The 24,790-nt window shown below is 38.2% G+C and overlaps 1 protein-coding gene across 1 annotated transcript; it reads left to right on the top strand.

Annotated features, from left to right (window-relative positions):
- Positions 1 to 6,146: 6,146 nt before the first annotated feature.
- On the top strand, positions 6,147 to 24,284 carry WDR48 (WD repeat domain 48). The gene is made up of 12 exons (XM_072413392.1): positions 6,147 to 6,194; positions 9,680 to 9,754; positions 9,916 to 10,018; positions 10,751 to 10,848; positions 11,392 to 11,499; positions 11,780 to 11,876; positions 13,333 to 13,428; positions 13,523 to 13,631; positions 14,509 to 14,596; positions 15,100 to 15,176; positions 16,773 to 16,965; positions 17,781 to 24,284. The coding sequence occupies exons 1-12, from the start codon at positions 6,147 to 6,149 to the stop codon at positions 17,874 to 17,876; spliced, it is 1,188 nt and encodes a 395-aa protein (XP_072269493.1). The 3' UTR covers positions 17,877 to 24,284.
- Positions 24,285 to 24,790: the final 506 nt, after the last annotated feature.

The following is a 24,790-nucleotide window of genomic DNA, read 5'->3' as shown; positions in this document are numbered from 1 at the left end:
TGTCAGGTAAGCAGGTGTTCCCACTATGCCCTGCAGAGCCACTACACATTACATACTCCCTTTTAAAAAAAAAATTTCATGAAAAACAGTGGATCACTTTTGGTACAGAAATCTAGACCTCAGTGTAACGCTCAGGTGGTTAATCATATGTACAGTATATGTGCTGGAAACATGCAGCTTTGTAATCAATATTAAACATCCACGTTTCCTGATAAAGCAGTTTTGGTGTTAATGAAGTACAAAGCCTAAATAGGCACATTTGTATTGCAGATGATAACTGAGCATATTGTATTATCTAATTGTAAATCTGTTAACAAACACTCTTCATTCAATTTGGTTGGGTGTTTTTAATAGGCCTGTAACTAAATAGGATAATTTTATACAAAATTCTTTTGAAATAATATGTCACATGCCAAAAAGTCCCTTAAGCAAAATGTTTTTGTGTATCAATTTGTTAATGTGAATTTACTTCTGCTTTACTGTTTATTGGTGCTTGTTTTTTATGTATTTCTCTTTTTTTTTTTTTTTGCATGATGTCAAAAAAGTAACCAGAAAAACTATTTTGCCTCACCTTTTACTTTTTTTTTTTAATCCTTTCAACCATATCTGTTCTGGAAAGGGCACACTTTCCCTAGTGAAGATAACACAGTATCACTCAAATTACTGGCACACTATAGCTCAGTGAAGGTCATTTTCTTTTTTATAGTGCATTTGTCTTCAGTCTCACACCTCGCACTCTGCTTCTATTTATCGGTTGTCCTCACCTCACCCCACTTCTTTCAGCATCCTCTCCACTTGTCTGTTCAATCTTGCTTTATTGCTTTTTTAAGTTGCTTTATTTTAATTTTCACTCTTCAAACAAAGGGTAAAGAGTTTCACTTAAAATAATCAGCAAAATGTCAAAAGCTCAAGTCAGAATGGATGTGGGACACTGGATGCACAAAGGGGGTCTGCTTTTTTAGGGCAATGTTCCACCTGTATTTAGAATACTTCCCTCTCAGAAGGAAAATACTATACCTAGTAGCACAATCTAATACCCATGGCATTTCCACTGTGCCATCTCTTTGTGACATGGTATTTAAGGTGAGCTTGGCAGGGGTTGCTTGTGTGCTTAGTTTGATTGTCTTTTGTCACAATTTAATAACTTGGGATTGTTAAAGAAAATATGGAGCAATGCAATACCTGTGTAAGAAATCTCAAATGGAAGCTAACATTGTAAAGCTACCATCAGTGTGATGTCTCACTTTTAAAGGCAGTTGCACTCAAATTGTGAAAGCTTGAGAGCCTATTGATAACAGTTCACATGTTTTGTGTAAGCTTTCTTGGCATCTAGAGGACAAAAAAAATACCTACCTTTTTTTCCCCAGTGCACGACAATGCAGTACATTTGTTTTTCTATGCATGAGGCCAAATCTCCATTCAGTCCTAGGTTATATTCATGCTTCATATTCATTTGGGGTAGGCACTCTCTATATGATTGAATGTAGATTGCAGGGTGCATGCATAAGTCCAGTGCAGCAGATTCTGGAAAAAGACCAAAAAGAAGACTAAATAGATGAGGTCTTACTGGACTAAGGTGATTATAAGACAAAATAAGGGCCAGGGAAGATATTGCAAAAACAAAAGTAACTTTACTGAAGTTTCCCATACACTCTAAGGTTATCTACAGCCATCACTACTGTACCACCTCGTGGGCCGCAGATTTTCTCACAACTGAAAAAAAGAGTCACATAAATTGACTATTTGTAGACATCTTAAGCTATGTACACACTTCCAATAAATATCATTGGTAAACGAACGACCAACGACCCTGCACGATATCTTTGAACGATCATATAGCACTGATCCTGCACATGCAGATGATGACTAGATTGTTCAACGATATTGTACACATGATAGATGCGATCCTTTGAACGATACAGGAAGTGACGTGCACCAGAGGAAGTGAATAGTATATATATATCTGCCGTGCCGGTCGTTCATTTCCAATGGCTATCCCCGTTCTTCGGCGTCGTTGGTCACTTTTTTTAGACTGATTTTTGGCCAGTCGGTCGTTCGTCATTCCTTTCCAACGATAATTATTGGACGTGTGTATGCAGTTTTTGTCATGCATGCCTTGTCCATATCATGAACTTACATTGTATTGCAGAAAAAGTCACAGATACAGTGGAACTCTGATCCCTTTCTTCTGTCCACCTACAGTGACTTTGGTCACCATTATTATTATTATTATTATTATTATTAATAATATTAATAAACAGTATTTAACCACCTGGGCGTTACACTGATGTCTAGATTTCTGTTCCAAAAGCGTTACACTGTTTTTCATGAAAATTTTTTTTTTTTAATTGTAGACCTGTAACTTACAGAAATATGTCCAAACAGGGTTCTAGTAGATATCATGAATATAAAAAATGTTTGAAACACACAATCATGTAAAAAAAAAATTACTTTTAATAAAATTAAATAAAATACACAAAAATCAGCTTAAACAAGAATACATAAATAAATGAGAAATACTGAAAATGCGATAATTCCGTATACTGTATAGTAATATATTTTTCTAAAACACCTCCATAGTGTCCGTCACATACCTATAGACAAAACCACATAAATATATTTTCTATTATTTTGTATTGGATTGGATGCAGGACTTTGTATCTCCTCCAAACTCCTGTATCCAATCCAAGACAAAATGAGAGTTTGAATTTACCAATTACATACTTTGTATTTATTTTGAATTATTTTGTATTGGATTGGATACAGGAGTTTGTATTCAATCCAATACAAAATGTGTTTGAATGAGTTTGAATTTGAATTTCCCGCACACGCGCCAACGTCATCGCCGAGGGACACGTACACGCTACGGATGGAGAAGAAGAAGCCGGCCGGCTTCTTCTTCTCGGAGAAGGCACCCGACGCTTGAGGACGACGCTGGAGATCGACGCTGGAGGACTACGCTGGATGATCGCAGCGGGACCAGGTAAGTGATCGATAAACCCGAACTTTTTCATACAGTGAGAAAAGTTCGGGTTTATCGATAATTGTAATTTTTTTTAACCAGAACCAAGGTCGGGGTTTATCGCTCAGGTGGTTAATTAGCACCAACATAATATACAGTGCTGTACATTACATAGGAGTTGCAAATGACAGACAGATACAGACAGTAACTCAGGAGGAAGAGGACCCTGTCCAGAAGAGCTTACAGTCTAAGAGGTGGGGGAAGCAGTACACACTAGCAGGGCCACCTTTCGATTATGGACCACCACCTGCAACACGATCTTTGTGTTTCATGAGCCTACACACTGTTTAACCACACAACATATCTAATTCCAGACATGTACTTTAGTGCGGGTGCTCCCAGCTCAACTTTACTTTTTCTTTTTTTTTTATTTCTGTTCAAGAATGTCTGTATTAACTTCTTTTTTCATCGATTCATTGGCTGCAATGGCAGTTCAAATGGAGAGACATGTAAAAACCTTTTACAAGCTAACAAAATGTTCAGGTAAAATGTTCCTTGTGCTTTTTGCAGGAAAATGGTTAAATATACCTAATATTTTTAATTATGTAATATTGTTATTGTTATCCTTCAGGCATAACATTTTGTGTGAGAGGGACATGAACATGCAATATCTAAAGCTAGCAAAGTACTTTCTTGTATTAAAAGAGGAATAGACTGCAGAGATGGAGACATAATCCTGCCCCTGTACAAAGCATTGGTCAGACCACATCTGGAATATGCAGTCCAGTTTTGGTCACCAATTCACAAAAAGGAAATTGTGGAATTGGAGAAAGTGCAGAGAAGGGCAACTAAACTAATAAAAGGAATGGAGGAGCTCAGCTATGAGGAGAGATTAGTTGAACTGAATCTATTCCCCCTTGGGAAGAGACGTACAACGGGGGATATGATCACCCTGTATAAATATATAAACGGTCCATATAGAAAAGTCTCTTTCCCATTATTCACTTTGAGGTCAATACAAAAAACAAGAGGGCACTCTTTGCGTCTGGAGGAAAAGAAGTTTAATTTCCAGATAAGGAAGGGATTCTTCACTGTAAGGTCTGTGAAGATGTGGAATCAGCTCCCTCAGGAAGTAGTTTCTATAGTATACTATAGTTTGCTTTAAGAAAAAGCTGGATGCTTTTCTTGAAGCACATTATATAACTGGGAATTAAGGCTTTAAATTAAATATAACAGACTGTTTATCCAGCGATCATCAGATTGCCTCGGGGAATCAGGAAGGAATTTTTAAAACAAAACTTGTACCAGGACTTTTTTTTTTTTCTTCCTCTGGACCAACTATGTCCATAGGGTTTTATATTTGGGATATGTTTATTGCACTAGTGGTTTAACTTGATGGATTTATGTCTTTTTTCAACCTGACCTACTATGTAACTACGAAGGACCCTTTTCAGTGCGGTGCATTGCCACAACACACATTAATGCATGGAGTGTGCTTTAGCATGTATAGTGACAATTATTGTTAATGACACCCCAATATGTTGACCCAACATACATGCCTTGCCGTGTACTACAACACACAGTGTACTCAATCGGAAATAAATGGCACAAGGTCAGACTGGCCCACAGGAGGATCAGAGAAAAACTCTAGAGGGGCCCCAATTATATGCCCTGAAATAATTTTTTGTTCCCTTTGGTGGCCCTTTCTGTTTTACAAAACAAATACCACTGTGAATGTGAAAGCTAGTGGTCCCAACATTCTATGTTGGGCCCTGGGTCTTCAGTCCAACCCTAATCATGGCTTTTGTCTGTCCTGGTGCTTTGACTTCCCATTTATTTGAATAATCCATCCTAAACACATGACTATGGGCTTTGTGCAGCGCTGCGTATTATGATGGCGGTATATAAATACAGTGTAATAATAACAATACAATGCATAATAATGCAGAAGGATGGAAAGGGGTGAATGGCCCAAATCTGGTTAAAGGAACACAGTCACCATGCCTATGCAAGGCATCTCTGCAAAGCCAAACTCCTTCATTGTCACTTATGGCAGAGAGCTCTGGCAATATTATAGAACCTAACATAAAGGTGGTAAGCTACTAATCTTCCTATCCCACATGTAATGTACATGTAGCCATGTTTAAAAATCCAGCCTGTGTGACAACCATTACTCCTTTAATGAATAGTCAGGGAAAATGTGTAGTCACACAGATAGTTATTTTCAGGTAAAAAAAAAAACAGAAAAGGCCCTAAATTCAAGCTCCTGTGCTCCTTAAATCCCTCCACAGTTCTTGTCCCTCTTAGCTTTCTTACCTGATAAATGAAAAATACTCCCCCAGCCGCTCTCTCTGCTCCTCCAATGACCTAATAATGACTTCCTCACTCATAACCTCATCACATGCACGGCTCCAAGACTTTTCTGAAGCTGCCCCGGTTCTCTAGAATAGTCTTCCTCGTCCTATTGGGCTTGCTCCTACTTTCTGCTCATTTAAATAGCACTCAAAACCCAATTTTTCAAACTTGCCTACCCATCTCCTTCTGTCTGCTAAACCCTAACTACTTCCCACCACTACATATCTCCCATCCTATTGTGTGTAAATTCCCAAGGTCCTCTGCTCGTGTCACTGTCTGTATTCGTCTGTCATTTGCCACCCCTATTTAATGTACAGCGCTGAGTAATATGCTGGCACTATATAAATCCTGTTTATTAATAATAATAATAATAATAATAATAATAATAATATTAAGTAAAGCTGTTGCCCTATTAGGCTGCAAAATGTACATTTTTTTATTTTGGTTTTGGATACAATTCTTCCTTTTATAGCACTAAAGTGGAAATATTTATTCTAGGTATGAGGGAAGAAACAGCGCCAGCATGAAGCAGAAGTCTGCACAAATAGTAAGGGCGGAAGTACCCTGCATCTACAGGCACTCATGTGGGCGGAAGAAAAGCTGAAGTTTGTTAAGAGTGTAGGGGCGGAAGTGCCCTGCTCCGTTTGATCCCAGTGTGGGCGGAAAAGAAGCGGAAGTGTACTGAAACAGTAAGGGCGGAAGTACCCTGCTTCTTTTTTACACTACTCTGGGCGGAAGAAACGCAGTGGTACCGGCCGCTAGTACGGGCGGAAGAGTTTGGAAGGTGCTTTTGCGTTCCGGAAGTGACAACAGAGTGTCAACATGCAAGATGGCAGCTCATCACAGGCAGAACACGGCCGGGCGGAGGAAAGTTCAGGTAGGACAGATGGCGGGAGATGAACTGCTTGTGTGTGTGGCGGATCTGATGGGTGCTGTGGTGTTGGAGGGCGCTGATCATTACAGACATTCACCTGGCCGGGGCCCAGGGGGTGCCCAGTGTGCTGCAGCCCATGAGATAACACCGTGTCCGGGGAGCTGATCTCTGTCATCTCATTGCTTCATGTATGGGGCCCCCACATTGTACAGCAATACAAATCTCACGGCCCATCATACTGAGATGACAATATTCCGCACAGACATCTCAGATTTTATATATATATTCTGCCAGGATCTTCACTTCTGGTGTATTCCTAATGTGATTTCATATGATCAGTGACAGGTCCTCTTTATTCACCAGGAAAATGTCAGAACAAGGCCCTGAGAGCCCACCTGGCCCAGGAACACCCCAAAACAAATTATTATTAACCAGGATTTATATAGCACCAACATATTACACAGCGCTGTACATTAAAGAGAAACTAAACTCAAAAAGGCCAAAACAAAAAAAATACTTACTGCCCGTCCTACAGTGCAGTCGATCAGTCTGGAGGTGTCTTTAATCGGGTCCCATGTCGTAAGGGTATCCGTATTCGGGCCAGCGCTCCGGGCGCCGCCATCTTCTCTTCTTCCTACGTCACCCGACCCAGGTGTGAGATCAGGTAACGTTGCGTGACGTAGGTATACCGGGAAGCTCTGCGCTCCCATTCATTCTCAATCCCCTAGGTCAGGGGTGTCAAACTCTGGCCCGCAACGCCCTTTTTTTGGCCCCCAAAGGAATCCTATATATGAATTGCTGACCCGCCGCTGCATTGAAATAGTGCCGCTACTACAATTCCCGGGATCACTTGCGTCTATAGACCGCCGCTATGCGTGGCCCCACATTGCCGACTGTTTAATAGACACAGGGAATTGTAGTAGTGGTGCTATTTCAGTTTCAAGTTTGGCCCGTGACTTTGTCCAAGTATTTATTTTGGGCCCACCATGTATTTAAGTTTGACATTCCTGGCCTAGGTGATCAAGAAATAGGGGACGGTGCTGCACCCTTTTTTTAAAAAAGTTGTTGCATTAAAAAAAACAAACTACATAATTTTTACTTAGCATAAAAGGGTTGTACACCCTTTCATGTAAAGAGAAAATTCTGAGTTTAAGTACACTTTACATAGGGACAGATGTGGGTGTTTCTTGTTTAGATCTGGTATTGCAGTGTCTGAGAACCCAAAGGCGGCACAGAAGCTTCATTGCTATCATTGGGATCTCCCCTGCGACACTTTCTGCATGGAGTTTGTATGATCCCCTTTTTGCATGGCTTTTCTTCCACCTGTAACAATAATATTCATCTGTAATTGGCCTCTAAAATCGATCCAAGGCTGTGTAGATTGCAAGCTCCTGTGATGTGACTCTGCTCCATGGAATATGTTGGAGCTATAAAAGTACACAATGATCACAATAATAGTAATACTCATATAGAGTAGGAGAGCTCTATCCTGCAGGTTGTAGGACGGCTCGTGTTTGTATATTAGTGTAATTATTTAGCTCTGTAGACTTGACATTCCCTGGCTTTGTTCCAGCTGACCTTGTGATGTTCCCAGTGGCATTTTAGTTTTTACTGTGTATTAAAAATCCATGTCTGGCGTCAGTGTTAGATGGTGGCTGGCAGCCCCTGTGTATTGTGATGAGACTCTTCAGTAACCACCCAAAAACAGCCGGGTGGTTAGTGATAAGTGGCGGGTGGTGCGCCCAGCTAAAAGGGTCTGGGGAGATCACTGTCTGGGAGTGAACTGTCCTAGGATGGTTGTTTGACAGTGTGGGGATTGTAGCGTATATGTGCCACTGGCAGAGAACACGTTTTTGTAATTTGAAGGGTAACTCTCTTTTTATATACATGTATAATAATAAGAAACTTTGCATGTACATACGCTTTTAGCTTTGCCTTGTCCAGGACTGGTTTTAGGATAGGACAAACTGGTCAACAGTTCAACCCAGAAATTATTTTAGGCTGGGTGGGAAGAAATTGTAGGTGGGTGTCAGCTCCTGTATTATGACCCAACTCTTCAGTAATCACCCAAAAATAGCCAGCTGGTTGCTGAAAAGTGCCGGGTGGTGCGCCCACCTAAAAGGGGCCAGGTGATCACTGATCAATGAGAGAACAGGAGGTGCAGGAAGATGGAATGCTGTGCATTTGGAGGGCCCGTTTTGTTCAAAGTTCTCCCTATCCTTGTTCTTCCTTGTGTCCTGGAAGATTTCAATCATACTGCTTGTACAGAACAGGATTTATATCAGCCATTAATGACAATAGACTGGACATTAAGCACTCCTAGCATTCTGCTATCCACAGCCTGGTTGGCTGGAGTCACTTGGGATATAAGGGTCTTCCCAACTTGTCAAAAACTGACTTAAAACTGAACTCCAGGCACAGAATCTTAAGTTTATTCTTTCATAGCCACAAAGGATAAAATTCCAGTTTTGTCACCCAATGACCTTTCCAAACTGAGATTTTACCCTGTAAAATTATTGGTGATATCACCATTATGCAGCACATAGCTTGCACAGGAGAATGGGGTCCAGTAGGTTAAGATTCTTACAGAAAGTTACATGTAGGCGCATATAAGACCAGTCACCCTGCCCAGTGATGGGGAGCAGCAGTGTTTGGTCTTTATTATATCACAGGCTCTAGAAAGTAAATTCCAATGACCTTGTAAAGATCTGTGTGTGCTGTGGTCATACAGATTTCAGGTTATAATAAACACCTTTTGACTTGTCTTAGATAGTCTTTGTGATTTGTTTTATGTAGCTCTTGGAACTGTTGCTTATATACTTTAAATCCAACTCCTCAGCTTGAATGATTATAGCGATTCTGGAGGTCCAGGCCTTGCAGAGTAATATCGGAGGATATGAACCCAGCTCCAGGCAGTAAGAGATTTGGTTTTCTTGCCTCTGCAGTCTGTACATCAGGTGCTGAGACAGGAGATAGCATGTTGTGTATTTACCCATCACATTTCATTGGTGATCCATAATATGTGTGTTAGAATTAAATACATGAAAATCCTGGTAATGCTGCATGGACATGTACGTAGCAGCATTGTTAATTAGTATTTTTATATTAGGTTCTCCCTTCTGCTGCAGAATTCTCATTCTTTAAGATGGATGTATAGTATTTTCAGTGCTCATACAATAAATGTTAAAAGAATATCATTTTGTTTGTACATTAATGTGTGTAAATCTAATAAGAACATTTATATGTATAGTACATATTTGCCATATTTTTTTACTATCATTTATTGCAGTTCTGGTTCCTGCTTTGTATTCTTTGTGTCATTGCTTCCATATACTCCAATATTAAGAATATCTCACCCATGCCTTGTAAAGTGGTGGTTGTGTTTTATATAGTTTGCTCTGTGATTGATATTTAATTATTTTACTCCATAGCTTTCAATACATTGTGTAAAACTTTACAACTAATAACCCCATGTGTTTTTGTTTCAGATGGAGCTTGACAGATCTGTTGACCCCCCAGTTGCTCTTTGGGTTGCAACCACAAAATCATCTGTTAATAAATGGGTAAGAATTGCATTTTTTATGTCTCTGGAGCAGAGTTTTCTGAATTTCCAGGATTCTGAAAAAGCTTTGTAGGTTTTGTACAGTTACAGCTATTTGATTTATTATTTTTCACTGAAATCCTCCGGAATCAGATTTAATATTAAACTTTTTTTTTCTTTTAGCCAATAAAGGGTATTCTAAACTTCAGAGCCTCAGGAGATTATGAAAATGATTGTAGCACACCAATGAGCCCAATCTGCTCGCAGCCGGACCAGGTTATAAAAGGTAATCTTGAACTTGTGCCGTATGAATGGGTAATTTTTCTGTGTACATTTTAAGTTTTAGTTTTTCTTATTTGTTTATTTAAACTTATTTGTATGTAAGATTGCTTTTGTGTTATCATTTTGATTTTGTCATGGATTTTTAACTGCACAACCTGTGATTATATTTAAAGAATTATAATTCAAAGTGATTCTATTAAAAAGACCCTGTCATCATCGTATACCAGTTAAGTTTAGCATCTCAAGGTAAAGTATTCACATCAACATTTGCTAAGGTGTATACGCTCTGCTGGTCTACTTTCATTTTAACATCCCACACTAAGAAGTCTATGTGTTACAGATGCATGCAACAGTTTCCCCTCCTCCGCAATGATGTTGAGGTCCTGGCAGAACCTTGGGAAGCCTAATACAATATGCAAACAATGTTCAGGCAGATTCTCCCTAATCCTTGCCAGGACCTTGGCTGACAGCAGGGCTGGGGACAGTGAGCTGCTGTTTGCACATGTAGTGTTTACAAGGTTGCATAGTTGTTTAAAAAGTTTTAAAATGGGGGAAAATAATTTTCAAATACAGCTGAGCATGTGCTTATGTAGTTTATTTAACTAGAAATGCCTATCCTAAAAAGCTTAGATTGGTGATAGGGTCTTTTAAAGTTTTTTAAAACATAAAGATATATTTTTTATTTATGTATATTTGCTTATTTCAGTTTGGTTGTTGTTTTTGTTTGTCTCTCTAGGGGGAGCTAGCATTATTCAGTGCAACATACTCAATGACAAAAGGCACATACTAACCAAAGATACAAATAATAATGTGGCCTATTGGGATGTTTTGAAAGTAAGTACTTACATGATGGTGAAATGGTACCTTTGCACCTAGCAGTCTTATCAGCTAATAATTTACGGGAATTTAATCCATTTTTCAAATCCTTGTAGTGGGGCTATGTCTGCATAGGGGGGTTGTATATTGGACTTTGCATGCCTTATCTCTCATTCCCCCAGTGGCCAGAATGGCTAGAATGCTTCTCTGACTGCTACAGGTGGGCACTTGGATTCCTCTTACAAGGAAGAGCTACTGGCCCTACATGGGGTCAGTGACATCAACGACTGTGCTGGTGGGCCAAAATTTCTTGGGGAAAAGTTTGTCCTGGTAAACGTAGATAAAAATTGTGAAATAATTCACACCTAATTGTAAATGGGTATTCCTGTGCATCATATGCATATGGTTAGGTCATGTGAAAAAATGTGATGTGTGCTGTTTGTGGTATAAAAAATACCAAAAATTTCTAAAGCATAAAATTGTATGCTTTTTTATTGTTCTTATCTGTATAACGTACTGTATATAGCTCTTTTTAGGGAGTGACAACTTTTGTTGTTTTAGGCTTGCAAAGTTGAGGATTTGGGAAAAGTGGACTTTGAAGAAGAGATTAAATCAAGGTTTAAGATGGTTTATGTTCCGAATTGGTTCTCTGTTGATCTCAAGACGGGGGTAGGTGCTTTTGCATTTTTTTTTCATTTTTAATATTCAAATTAATTCTAATTAATTATTCTAATAATATTTGAAATGCTAGGTGTTAGGCACTAGACTGCTTACTACATGATCCTCAAGGAGAGTAGTTGGGTCAGTTCTGGTATTTCAAAAAAATCTCTGTTTTCAAAACTATTACCCTGCTTCTGAAGTGATTGAATTTGTTTTGTTTTTCATTATAAATGGGTATTACTAGATGCCTTTTGTAACCTCCACATTTGACATTGTGACTTGTTGACAGATGCTGACCATCACCTTAGATGAGAGTGACTGCTTTGCAGCCTGGGTATCGGCTAAGGACGCTGGTTTCAGTAGCCCTGATGGATCCGATCCAAAATGTGAGCTTAATTTATATTACAGTTATCATAATAATTAGGAAACATGGTTTTGTATAAATTATCACAGACTTTATATACAGTGTTAGGTGTGGATCATTGTCTCTTTTAATGGTGGAAGTGAAGAAGGAATCTCAAAAAGCACCCATACATAAACGAAACACCTACCTTGTTTTTTTACACCACAAGTTTCCATATTTTGCTGAAGAAAGGCATTACATAAAAAAGCTGTGTAGTATTATCTCTCTTCAGCTAACGCACACTTTGGCTTCTTAAACGTTCCTCTTCATACATTTTCTGTAGCTCGCCCCTGACACTATGGCCCAAATTTCTACAAAGTAATTTGCTAGCAAATGTTTTGAATCCTGGACTAGATCCATTCCAGGTTTGCTGGATCACCCAGCTTCACTGATGAAAGTGAAACTTCTACAGCCTTGGAGAACATTAATAAATCAGGCCATATGTGAGATCAGTAATTAAAGGGACTGGTAAGCTGCAGAAATAGCAAACACAAGTAATAGTTCTGCTGACAACACCCTAGGGCCAGGTTCTAATCTATGTGGTTGGCACTGAAGGCATTATCACATTGCAGAGCAATGCATGTAAGAAATGTTGGAGTGCTGTGGTGCCAACACCTCAAGACACATTACTGGCAGATTTGCAGCACTATACAATAGATGTGCTTTGTTACACCTTTTAATGATCCCTGTGTGGTTATGTTATGTAATCTCCAAGCTGTTACGATTGCACTTTTAGAGCTCTAAAGCTATCCACAGACAATAGTTTGAAACAAATGATCAGCGTTGTACGAATGTATGCTGCTTCCACACCTCATAGATTGTAAGCTCTTTGTCCTCTCCTCCTCCTGTGTTACTGTCTGTCTCTGTCATTTGCAACCCCTATTTAATGTACAGCGCTGCATAATAGGTTGGCGATATTTAAATACTGTTTATTATTATAAATAGTGAATAAATAGTGCACAATTGCACTACAATCGTTCACAGACCATCTGAAATTACTATACAGACAGCAGATGAGATCTTTAGGAAATTAGGTAGTAATATACATCACTTCCTTTCCCCACACAAGTTCATCCATCTTTAAGCACTAGATCGTTCACCAACTGTACACATGCAAGAGAACAATAGATCATGGAACAAACAAATCCACCAGGATGGTCATTTGTTTTATTTGCCATTCTTGAACACAAGTTTCACAAATGATCATAGAATGATGTACATTGTTCATTATAGATAAAACATTTATCTAGCGTTTATACGAGGCTTAAGCTTCACTCTACAGATTTCTTTATTTAATACAGTTGGTAACATATGGATAAGTAAGCATGTAAAAATATGTCCACTCTTAATAAAATTAGGCCCTTAACTCATAGGTTTTGCATTCCACTATCAGATGGATAGTAAGACAGCAGAATTAAAGCAGTGTTTTGTGTTTGCAGTGAACCTTGGGGGTCTTTTATTACAAGCTTTACTTGAATTTTGGCCAAGAACTCATATCAACCCCATGGAAGAAGAAGAAAATGAAGTCAATCATGGTAAGGTGTCAGTCTGTGCAGGGACCCTGATATTGTGAATTTGTCTGAGGAGTCAATCACTGATGACCATCTTTTGTGGTTTTGTGTTACACAGTTGCGAATGGGGAACAAGAAAATCGGATTCAGAAAGGCAATGGCTATTTTCAGGTCCCACCTCATACTCCAGTTATTTTTGGTGAAGCAGGAGGACGTACTCTATTCAGGTACAGCTAAGTCTACTATGAAGATGCTTATCCTGTCTTGTAGGACTGTCAGATCTATTGTTTTGTACTCTTTAAGTTTTCTTTAGACTGTACCTTTTTTTCTGTTTTTTTTTTAATTGTGAATTTATTCACAATTCGTGAATGGTTCATTTTGTTATTACTTTTTTTTACCCTAATTTATTGGGATTTATTTCCCTGCAGAACCAGAACATAAAATAAGGTTACCAAAGATAGAAAGAGAATGATAGAAAGACACAGACAGCATAAAAAAAGCTCACAGAGTTTTTGATTGTTCCCCACTCTAAAGCAAGTGCTGTTTCTGCTCCCATTTAACATTTAGCATGCTCTGTTACCAGGACAGGAAGTTAGGGGGCATTTTTTCAATGGGAGGATGTAGATGACAATATAAATCGCAAAAAAAAAATTTCAACCTTCTCACTGCAATCAAAATTAAAATAAAAAGGTCTGTGTTGAGCTTTAGATGTAATTCTAACTTCCATTAGGTATGGAGTAAACCACGAAACTTAGGGAGACTTGAATGCCATGAACTCCAAGTACCATAGGCCAGTTTTTTTTCAGATAAGGTATTTAATGTGTTCCTTTTATTTATTACACACCTGACATGTTTTGACCCCCAAAAAATGTTTTAAAGTGTTCTAGTAACCAGTTAGCAAGTATGAACAACTAATAGTGCTAGAAATATGAAATGTCCTTGATAAACATATAGGAGGTCATTTGGAAATAAGATCAGGACAAATAATGGGTATTTGTTGCTTTCTCTGGTTTAGAAGGTGAGGTTTCAAGTTTTTCATAAAAGTATTTTTAAAATGTCTAAATTTGTTTTTGAGTAATAGGCGCTATTATTTTCTTTGTCAAGGCTATTATGCAGAGATTCTGGCGGAGAGACTGAATCCATGCTACTCAATGAGACTGTTCCACAGTGGGTGGTTGATATAACTGTTGATGTAAGTGGTTTCTTTTTTGCATGGGTCTCTAGTGCCATCTAACCTCTAACAGATCATGATCACTTTTTATACATTTTACTGGCTCTTCCCATCACATAATTATTCATATTAGCCAAAAAATTGCCATCCTACTTTATATAATTGTCCCCTTGGACATCAGCCTCTATAGAGGTAATGTGCAAACCTTCTTTCACCTACTATATAAACATCTTTCTGAGGGAACTCTCTTGGTTCGGAAATCCCAGACAGAAACAGATCTTTAATAAGGATTTTTAGCTATTTAGCTGCTAATTCATCCTCCCTCCCTCTCCTCTTTATTTTATTCCTCATTTTTTTATCACATAAGCATTTAGTATATGTACAAATGTTTTTCTATTTACATTTTATTTTTCAGCACCTCTAGTCTTGAGGGGGTTAACCCCTGGGTGCTATTTATTTTTGTTTGTGTGAACATGCCAATGTCTGTGTAATACTAATGTCCTTCTTCTAATGCTATTTTGTAGAAAAATATGCCCAAATTTAATAAGATTCCATTCTACCTCCAACCTCATTCATCATCGGGAGCAAAGACGTTAAAGAAGTGAGTAATTTGTAGCATCTTTTGGTCATTTCCTGCTTGCGAACACACTTTTAAGAGAACCGCTTATTGGGCTCAAAGTGTATCTAAACCCAAGGACAAAAATGTGATATATTGCAGTTTACCAATCCTTAGATGTGATGACTGTATTCATTTGCATTCAAATATTTTTCTTTATTTTCAGTACTATATCTTCTCCATAATAGTAGAGGGATGGGGAGGTTCTCTAGCACACCGTGAGAACTGGATATAGTATACCTGCACAAAGTTATTGGCTAAATATGAAGTCCTAAAACTGGAATATTTTGCAGTTTTACGCATTTTAAACCTGAGACCACAAGTTGAATTCAAGTGTCCTGATTTAAGCTGAAGTACCTTTTTGGACAAAGTAAAAAAAAATAAAAGGAAAATTTAGGGAATCTTTTATAAATCAATCTATCACTTAACTAAGCCCAGTCGTGACTTCTTGTGAAGAGAAATCATTCTGAATACAGTGGGATGTATTTGTAAAAAAAAAGTATAGCACAGCAAGAGGCGATAGTTGGAAGAATGGCGGAATCTCCTGGTTATTAAACACTTCTACATTTTTTATGAACAAAATTTTGTTTTCCGTTTAGTTGTCACATTCTTATCCAAAGGTAATCCCTATCAACCATGTTCAGCCTGAAACTGTAATCATGGAGGAACACAGTGCAACTAGTACTAGTCACAATGTATTCTATAGAGTTCATAATTTTAGGTTAAATTGACTCCAGTACAACTTAGATGAGGAGTGATGGCAAAGAAACAAACACAAATCTGTGACCTTTTTATGTGGGCACGCATGAACCTAGAACTCCACTGAAAATTTTAACTTAATGGTTGGTGACATTTAGGTAGGCCATAGATTCTCTGTGTGACCTATTTGATGAAAAATAAAGAGCAAAATTTGTTCTCAATTTCTGGAAACTTGTTCACTACATTTCTTACGCCTAAGTTGTATAAGTTTGAACTGGTTTTGGCCATCAGGCTCCTAAAGGTGGAAAATAGAGCTACCATAACCCCTATAGAGGTACCATGGACACAAAAACCTTACTATAAACTCGCCTATTCCTGTTTCATAGCAGGGTGCATCCCTCTTCTTTTTTCCTCTCTTCCTAATTGTGAGCCATTTTGATTGACCTGGCTTGGATGACCTTACTCCCATGCAGAAGTTTATTAGGTCCCAGCGACTAGCGGAGCATTCAGGCATGTAAAATGCTTAATGCAGAAGGGACGTCACCTGTCTCTTTCTGCAATAATGCCCTGCCCAATCCAAAATCTTACCACTTTATGCGGTAACTAAAGGTAATTTTAGAAACAAGCCTGACAACTTTTTTAGTGTAAGGATTCTATAAGGGTACCTCTAGGCCCCACTGCACTAACATAAGATCTGACAGTGGGTCTGGGGATTTCCTTTGTTTCTAAGCAGCCACAAATAACTATGTGCCTTCCAATAGGCATATATCAGAAATCTGGAATCTTAGAACATTTGCTAAATATTACTGAATCAGAGTTTATGTGTACACATTGACCATTTCTGAACAGTCTATAACATGTTTGCATGTCCCACCCTTGCAGGGACAGACTGTCAGCCAGTGACATGCTGCAGGTCAGGAAGGTGATGGAACATGTCTATGAGAAGATTATAAATGTGGATACAGAATCTCAGACAACCAGCTCCTCAAACAATGAGAAGCCAGGAGAACAAGAGAAAGAAGAAGACATTGCTGTGCTGGCAGAAGAAAAGATTGAACTCTTGTGTCAGGACCAGGTAAACTTCACTTGCTTATCTGCACTCTGGAATATTTATTTCAGCAGTGGAGTGGGATACTACAAGGATGATGGTGAAATATTTAGAGGTTAAATTGACCACACATTATAAGCAGCTTTATTTATTACTGCACTATGTAATCTAACTGCATAATATAGTAATAAAAACTATATCTGATCAGTGTGAAAGTTATTTCAATGGTTCCCCCATGAGAAAGACTATTATTTATATTTGAATACTCAAGTTCATAAATCTTAAGGGTGGCATATTTATTTTTATTATGCCCAGAAACTGGTATCTTGATATCAGAAAGTTCTAAACTGCTTCCAGACAAAGAATAACAGTTATCCATGGTCAGGGGACCCGCTCCCCGTAGCAGTGTCTTATCCGAGCATGGTTTCCTACTGTATGAACATATTGTTATTGTTAGAAACATCAATATTATGTTTCTATAAAAAAGTATGCCAAGATAAATATGGTGGCCACCACTGCTGACCTCCTGAAAATGCTGTCTGCCTGGTGGTCTTTTGCTTCAGTATTTGAGATACTACTCAGGCTCTTTCGTTAGAGTAGGAAAATAAAAACTCCTTGGTCTTAGCTATTGAATCATATTGTACTATGTCCATTAGAGCAGTTCGATATCCTAGGGGCTAGAATTTAAAAAAAGCAACATCAGCATTGGCAGGCTCCAGGCTTACTCTGTACAAAAAGAATTCATTTTACTAACATTTCTACTTGCAGTTTGCTTGCTCCCTGTGTACAGTGTAGCATTACATTAATGTTCCCACATCCATTTCTTGTTTTTTTTTGTGCAGATTCTAGACCCTAATATGGACCTGCGGACTGTGAAACATTTCATCTGGAAGAGTGGAGGTGATCTAACCCTCCACTACCGCCAGAAATCCACGTGAAAGAAATCATAGGAGTGACTAGACTGACATTACACGTCTGGATTCAACATTAGTACTGTATAGAAGCCTGCTGAACTCTCGAACCCAGAGCCAGTATGGGCATTCATATGTATGCTTAGTTAATCTAACAAATAAGCAATTACCCACTGACTCTGCTGTAGTTACTTGAGTTACCTGAAGGATTCAGAAAACGAAGGCAGCCCAACATTATTTTGTGTGTGTTTTAATGTACAGTCTTTGATACACACTTTGTAATGCTTCTTCTGCTTATCTGTCATAAGAGTCTTTTGAGGTCTCTTTTAAGCTCTAATTTCTGTCTCTAAGAAGAGCTTCTTAGTGTAAAGTTCCCTGCCCCTTGCACCATGTGTGTCTAAGTACATTCCAGTCTGCAGGTTGTAGTTTTAACTGGCCAGTTCAGCAGGGCAAGAACAGTCCCTATGAAGAAGGGTTATTCAAAGTGTACCCCAGTATGCAGCCATTGTGTAAGCTTTTTGCACAATGGGTGCATCTAATGTTGGCAAAGACTGGGTACATCTACAGACATCTCCACTTTTCTGACAGTATATCATTATAAGATAAAGAGTGGTAATATCCATATCCTTGTAAATAGTTTTCCTCTTTTCTTATTCTTTTTATACACTAGAGATTTGCACTTGCTTAGTAACAATAAATCTTTCTGGAAAAGGGAGTGGAAAGTACAATGACATGATACAAAGTGTTGTAATCCCTTCGAGCCAATCAGATTTGAACAACTTATTTTAATAGCATTAAACAAAATCTGATTTGCTGCAATGGATTATTACACTTTACACATTACCATTGTAATTTGCACTGCTTGATAAATGAAGCCAAGTCAAAACTAATTTGTTGCCAAGGATGTCAGATAGAGGTTTCTCAGGTGGAGATCTTTTGATACTAAGCTATTCAAATTTAGTAAATTTATCAATGCATGCTCTTGGAGTATCCGCTGTACCCAGTAAGAGGTGTTCATAAAAGTTGGATAATTAAGGTAAAACCATTCAGCCAAAATGTTGTAAGACCATTTATGTAATATAGCATTTACATCATAACATTTGATGTGTAAGCAAGTTAATTAGAGGAAGATGCAAAAGAAGATTGTATCTGTTGAGGATATTTTAACACCTATAGAATGCAGCTGTGTCTGTATATGCCGGGAGGGGTTAAAATGACATTCCATAGTCACAGGTGTGTATTCTGCTCCATCAAGACAACAGGCAATATTTATGCGTTTCTTACTGGGTACGGTGGATTTTTTTTTTAGAGCTTTCATTGTTAGCAAATAACATCAAGAGTTAAGGACTCCCTTGTGTTACTCTGCAATTTTACATGTGTCAGAACAGTGGAGTCTCTTTAAAATGGTACAAAGAGCACTGACATGCAACATACAGCATATGCCAAGATAAGTCTGACTATCCAGACTTGAACCTAAAATGGTCAGTTATTATTCCAAACATCAGAGAAAAGAAGTCCATGATATTGCATAATGTAAACATACCACTTTGGTACATTATAAGTATTCAGATAATTGATGTAGAGTTTGTATATCTACACTGGATAAGGTAGCTAAAGGGCCATAAGGCACTGTAAGAGATTTCGCTCATGAGGCTCCTATGGGGTGACCATTCCTGTATTGCTTCATGAAAGAAATGTCAATGTTGCCTAAGACGAGTACAATGACCGTGGGTTATGTGTAGCTTTGCTCTTTGTACCATTTGATCAATAACCCTAATCTTTTTGTTTTCTTCCACCTTAAATGTTGGTAAAAAGGCAGCAGCACTTTGATGAAAAATAAAGAAGATGCCAACTGTTCTTGTATAACTATCTCCCTGTATGAGGAATGATATGGCATGGTGCGGATCCTGATGCTGTGCATCATACTGAACTCAGTTCCCCTTGCCACAATGCTGATCATTAGCCACTGAGCCAAACCTTCCATTCTGATAACTTATATGTACCACAGCTGCTCTAACAATATATTTTGTAACATAAGAGGTTATGGAATTTAAAGAAAGGTTTCTAGGACTTGAAACGAGAGGCGAATTTCTTGTTAGATTAAGAATTTGTTTTTGGAGATGTAAATAAGGTCAACGTTTTGTGTATAGGTTAATTAATCAGCATGCAAGGTGCTGTTTTATGGACTGAATTGTCATTTCATTATGTTTAATCTAGTGGTCATATATTTAAACACCTCCTATTCTTGAAGATGATTTGGATCCACTCCTTGATTGGAGCGCCCATAGGGAAAGTAATGTGTCACTTTATCGTTCCAGTTAAATAAAAAAAAAAAGGTGCAGAGTTTTTATTCTTTGCTTCACTGAATAAAAAGATATAAAGCTGCCCAAAGAAATGCAATTTAAGCATCTAAGAAGAATTTTTTCCAGCTGTGTCCAGCTTTTTAGGTAGATTCAGCCAAATTAACCAGATTTGTGAGTTGTCCAGCTGGGGATCTACCTTATGATCATGTTATCGGGCACACAAAGCTGGTCATGGGGGTTTGTTAATTTAAATTACTGTTAAACAGTAGTTCACTAAAAAGGTAATTGGTTTGATCCAAAGCTTTAGCACAAAAAATAAGTATGTTTACTTTAGCTGTAGGTCTGTAATCTTTAAATCTTATCTCAAATTGAGTCTATTGTAGGAATTATGCATTATGTGTGATTTCTAAAATGTCCCAAAATTTGTCAGAATGCCTAAACTGAGCATCAGGTGGGGAATTGAAATGTTCACCTGATATACCATTATTCTTGAAAACAAACTTTACCAAATGCATTTTCTGTTAGGGGTAGAGTTGGGTGGCATTTCATTGTTACTTCTGTATGGGAACATGACTTTATTCTCAGCTACAAAACCTGCAGTGTCTTCTGTGCTTTGGCAGATTGATTCCCTTTAAGAGGACACATTTAAGTGTTGACAATTACGCTCTAAAGTACCGCATATGTAAGTAGCAACTATCTAGGAATTAAGTTCATCCACCATCCATGTATCACTTTAGGCTACCAGGAGTGATGAGTGGGGTCAGTGACCAGTAGTATAGTAAAGAAGGGCCAAAGACAGATGAAGGTGTTCTTAGCATATTGGAGTTCCCTATGTTTCAGGTCTCTCAGGCAAAGATATGTGCAGACATTGCCAGATGCTTGCTTCATCCAGAGAAATCGATCAACATGTCCGGTTTAAAGAAGACAAGGTAATGTTTGGTTGGTGTGCAGGTGATGTCCTCTTCCCATGTATGACCAGGGTGCTATGGTTTGACCTTGAAGGCAGTTTCTTTCACTTTCACAGGCCACAACATATGTAAAAAAAATAGGAATCCCCTGTGGTCTAGTTTTTCTTTGTTACTAGGTTGTCTGGATTTGTATTCTGCATCTTCATTCTATTGTGGATTTAATCTGATATGCTGTATTCCAGGGTGCTTTAAGATGGCAGAGTCTGTTGATAGAATCTGTAAATTCTTGTTTAAAGTTGTGTTGCTTTTTATAACACTGCCAACAGACATATATAAGTGTACTTTATTGATGTACAAAGAGTAATGATTTGCTGCCACTCACGCAAATCAATCAGATCTCTGCTTTGGGCTGGAATCACATGAATAATGACTTAGATTTCACATCTCCTCTAGGTAAAGGACCTGTGTTAACAAATGACTGATAGTTGGTTGTAATCTTATGTGATTTTATTTTAAACCCCAGCTAAACTCAAATTGAGCAAGGCAAGAGCGAACAAATTGATAAGTTAATATGTAAGTGGTGGACAGAATCTGTTTGAAGGGCAAAATTTGCTTTCGCACTGCACTACATTCTATTTCCTCTTATCAGTTCAGCTAGTAGAAAAATCAACATGTGAGACCCAAAGTATGGAAAACAAGACTACAATCCCCAGCATTCTTGTATTACAATAGAAACCATGTGTCTACATGAGGGACAGGGTATGTAGTTCACAGTAATTAGGGAATGAGCAATTGTAAGCTTTAAATCTGCTAAGAGAAAAATAAGAGGTATAATAGATCTTAAAGTGGAATTAATCTATGCCCTCATCTATCCCTGTTCTATCGCAGGAAGCTGCAATCTTCCTTCCAATATTTGGCCATCTTGATTGGCTATGCGGGGATGATGTTCATTTATTCTAGGCATGGGAAAGGGTATCTGGGAATGCCGGGTTGCCCTGGCAAACCAATGCTGAGCTGTGCATGCACAAAATTTTACAGCTGGGCAGAGATCAGGCAGGTAAGAATGGTTATTGCAAAAGGGACATTGCCTGTCTGCAGTAATCAGTATGGGTACAGTCAAGCTCAGCTACACAGTTTTTTTTTTTTTTTTTTAATTTGAAATTTTTGTTAAGTGAGGTAATACATATTTTGTTTTTATTGTTCAGTTTTGGCCTTAGTAGCTTTAGGAAAATGTTATTTGCTCACTTTTGTCCAAGTTAATTACATCCATAACTCAGAACAAGCACATAGCAGGCGAAAGTCAAAATCTCTCATCTCTAAACTTGCTTTAGGTTAGTAACTCCCTGTATGGAAGCCAGATCAAAAGCATAGCTATATTAAGCATCAGCCCGGATAAGGTTTGTGCCCTTAAGGGTAACATCAAACAAAGGATTTTCCTAACAAAAAGGCATTTGTAGCATGTTACCCCTGACTAAAAAGTGTTCACACCCACCTTATCAGGGCCTGCTTACATGTATATATCTGTGTGTGTATCCCATTCTAAGGCAAATCCCAGAGTACTTTTTTAGATGGTGCTTCATTACATGAAATAACCAATAGAATAAAAATGTAGCTCACATTCTTCTACTTAACAATTGTTGGCATAGGGTAACTGTTGGGGTGGCCATAAATTTTCAGGTATTTTCATAAATTGGGAAATGTCTGCCCATCATAAAGCAAATTATAGGCCTCTATTGATTTTTGCCTAATGGGATGACATTACACATGTATAACGGTCCTCTTTACCAGAAAGTTCTGGTATTGCTGAAGGTTTGTCCATTTTCTTACTAGGGGATAACCTTGAAACAGGCACTGGAGGCAATTATTATCACAATGTGCAAAATTATGAAAATGGGATGGTCCTTTTTGATTAAGACTAGCTTGTCCCTCAACAAAGGTCAGTCCCAGACAATAGACTCACTTTCAGATTGAGGTGTAGTAAAGATTGATATTGGGCCTGATTTATGAAAGCTTTTCAAGGCTGGAGAGGGTGCACTTTCATTAGTGAACCAGCAAACCTGAAATTGATTTTAATGTCATTTGCTATTTGTTAGCAAATGTTTTGAATCCATGACCAGATCCATTTCAGGTTTGCTTGATCACCGAGCTTCACTGATGAAAAGTGTATCTTCTCCACCCTTGGAGAGCTTTAATAAATCAGGCCCATTGTGTATTAGTGTTGAAGAAGAAGAGCCTGCATATGTAATGTTGTTGAGGCGACTACTCCATGTATATACAGGCTTCACAAAAAATAATACAACAGGGCAACTAGCGTTTTATATCATTTTTGAAATAATGGAACCCCACATCTCTTCACATTCACCACAAAATCTATTGCACACTATATGGCCAAGAGTTTGTAGACTGCTTTACGAGCTTGTCAACCCAATCTGGATTTTATTACCTTTTAACTATTTACCTGGAGTTGAGCTTCCGTTAGGACTTGCTATTGGCATTCCCATTCTTCAGGTGACTTGAGTTCCTCTATACCAAACTGAAACTAAAACTTCATTTATGCACGTCATGTCATACTGGAACAGAAAAGGTTCTTCCTAAAACTCACCACAAAGTCGATACCTTTCCATCTGTAGCATCATCACCATCCACAACTGGAAACACCTGAAATCAGTAATTTGGGGGTTGAGGTTGTCCACATACTTTTGCCCATATATCATTGCATCCTTGCCCATTATTGTAGAAACTGCCAATCATCTTTGGCCAAGTCTATCCAATCACACTTCATAGCTGTAAGCTGATTTTTAATTGGTTAACGTGATACGCTTTTCTCATTACTCTTTGTTGTATCTTATGAAATAAAGCCAATAGCCCTTCCAAAATCTACTGCCATCAAACATTTCACTTAATGTGTTTGACACTCCACATGTAATATATATTTAGGCATGGTATATTTTCATATTTAGAATTACTGAAATTTTATTATTTCACTCCGTAATTATAACTGCTATGTGTTACAAGAGTTTGTGTTGTGTGTTTGTATGGACTACTCATACCATTCCTTTGAAACTTGTAGTCTACTTTTATTCATGGTTTAATGCCTAGCGAAAGCCCTTTTTAAACTCTACATCGCACCCTTCTGATGCAGTTGTAGTAATGGGGAACATACCAATTACTTTAATGAAGTGTATTTTATGGTTGTATAGAATAAAATATTTGATTAAATAGCAGTTGTATTGTGACTTGTGGGGTTTAGTTATAACCTTAACCTTACTCCTTATCTAGGACCGCTTCATCTATACCACTGAATGCAGCTTTATGACTGATTGGTGAACTGCTAATCCAGGATACAACCTCACTGTGCTAAAGACCAGAACATCACCCATGCCTTTGATTTGAGTTTAATTACTGGCAACAATTTTTATTAAGTTTGTTTCATCTCTTCTAGGTGAGCCCTTGTTTCCTTCTGTATTGTGCAAACGCCTTATGTTAAAAGTGTGTTGATATCCAAAACTTTAAGTTTTGTATAGAGTGGTGAAGGATTCCAACTTCTGTCAGGTTTTACCGCAGTCTAAAGCTACGTACACACGGCAGATTTTTATCGCCCGATAATCGGCATCGGCCAATTATCTGGCGAAAATCTGCGGTGTGTACAGTCGGTGTCGTCCATCGTCCGGACGACCGACCTGCCGGATCCACGGACGATGGACGACAGCCGATCGTAATGAAAGCGAAG

This window comes from Pyxicephalus adspersus, chromosome 5 (genome assembly GCF_032062135.1).
Source record: "Pyxicephalus adspersus chromosome 5, UCB_Pads_2.0, whole genome shotgun sequence".
NCBI classification, from domain to species: domain Eukaryota; kingdom Metazoa; phylum Chordata; class Amphibia; order Anura; family Pyxicephalidae; genus Pyxicephalus; species Pyxicephalus adspersus.
This window is presented reverse-complemented; position numbering and strand designations above follow the sequence as displayed.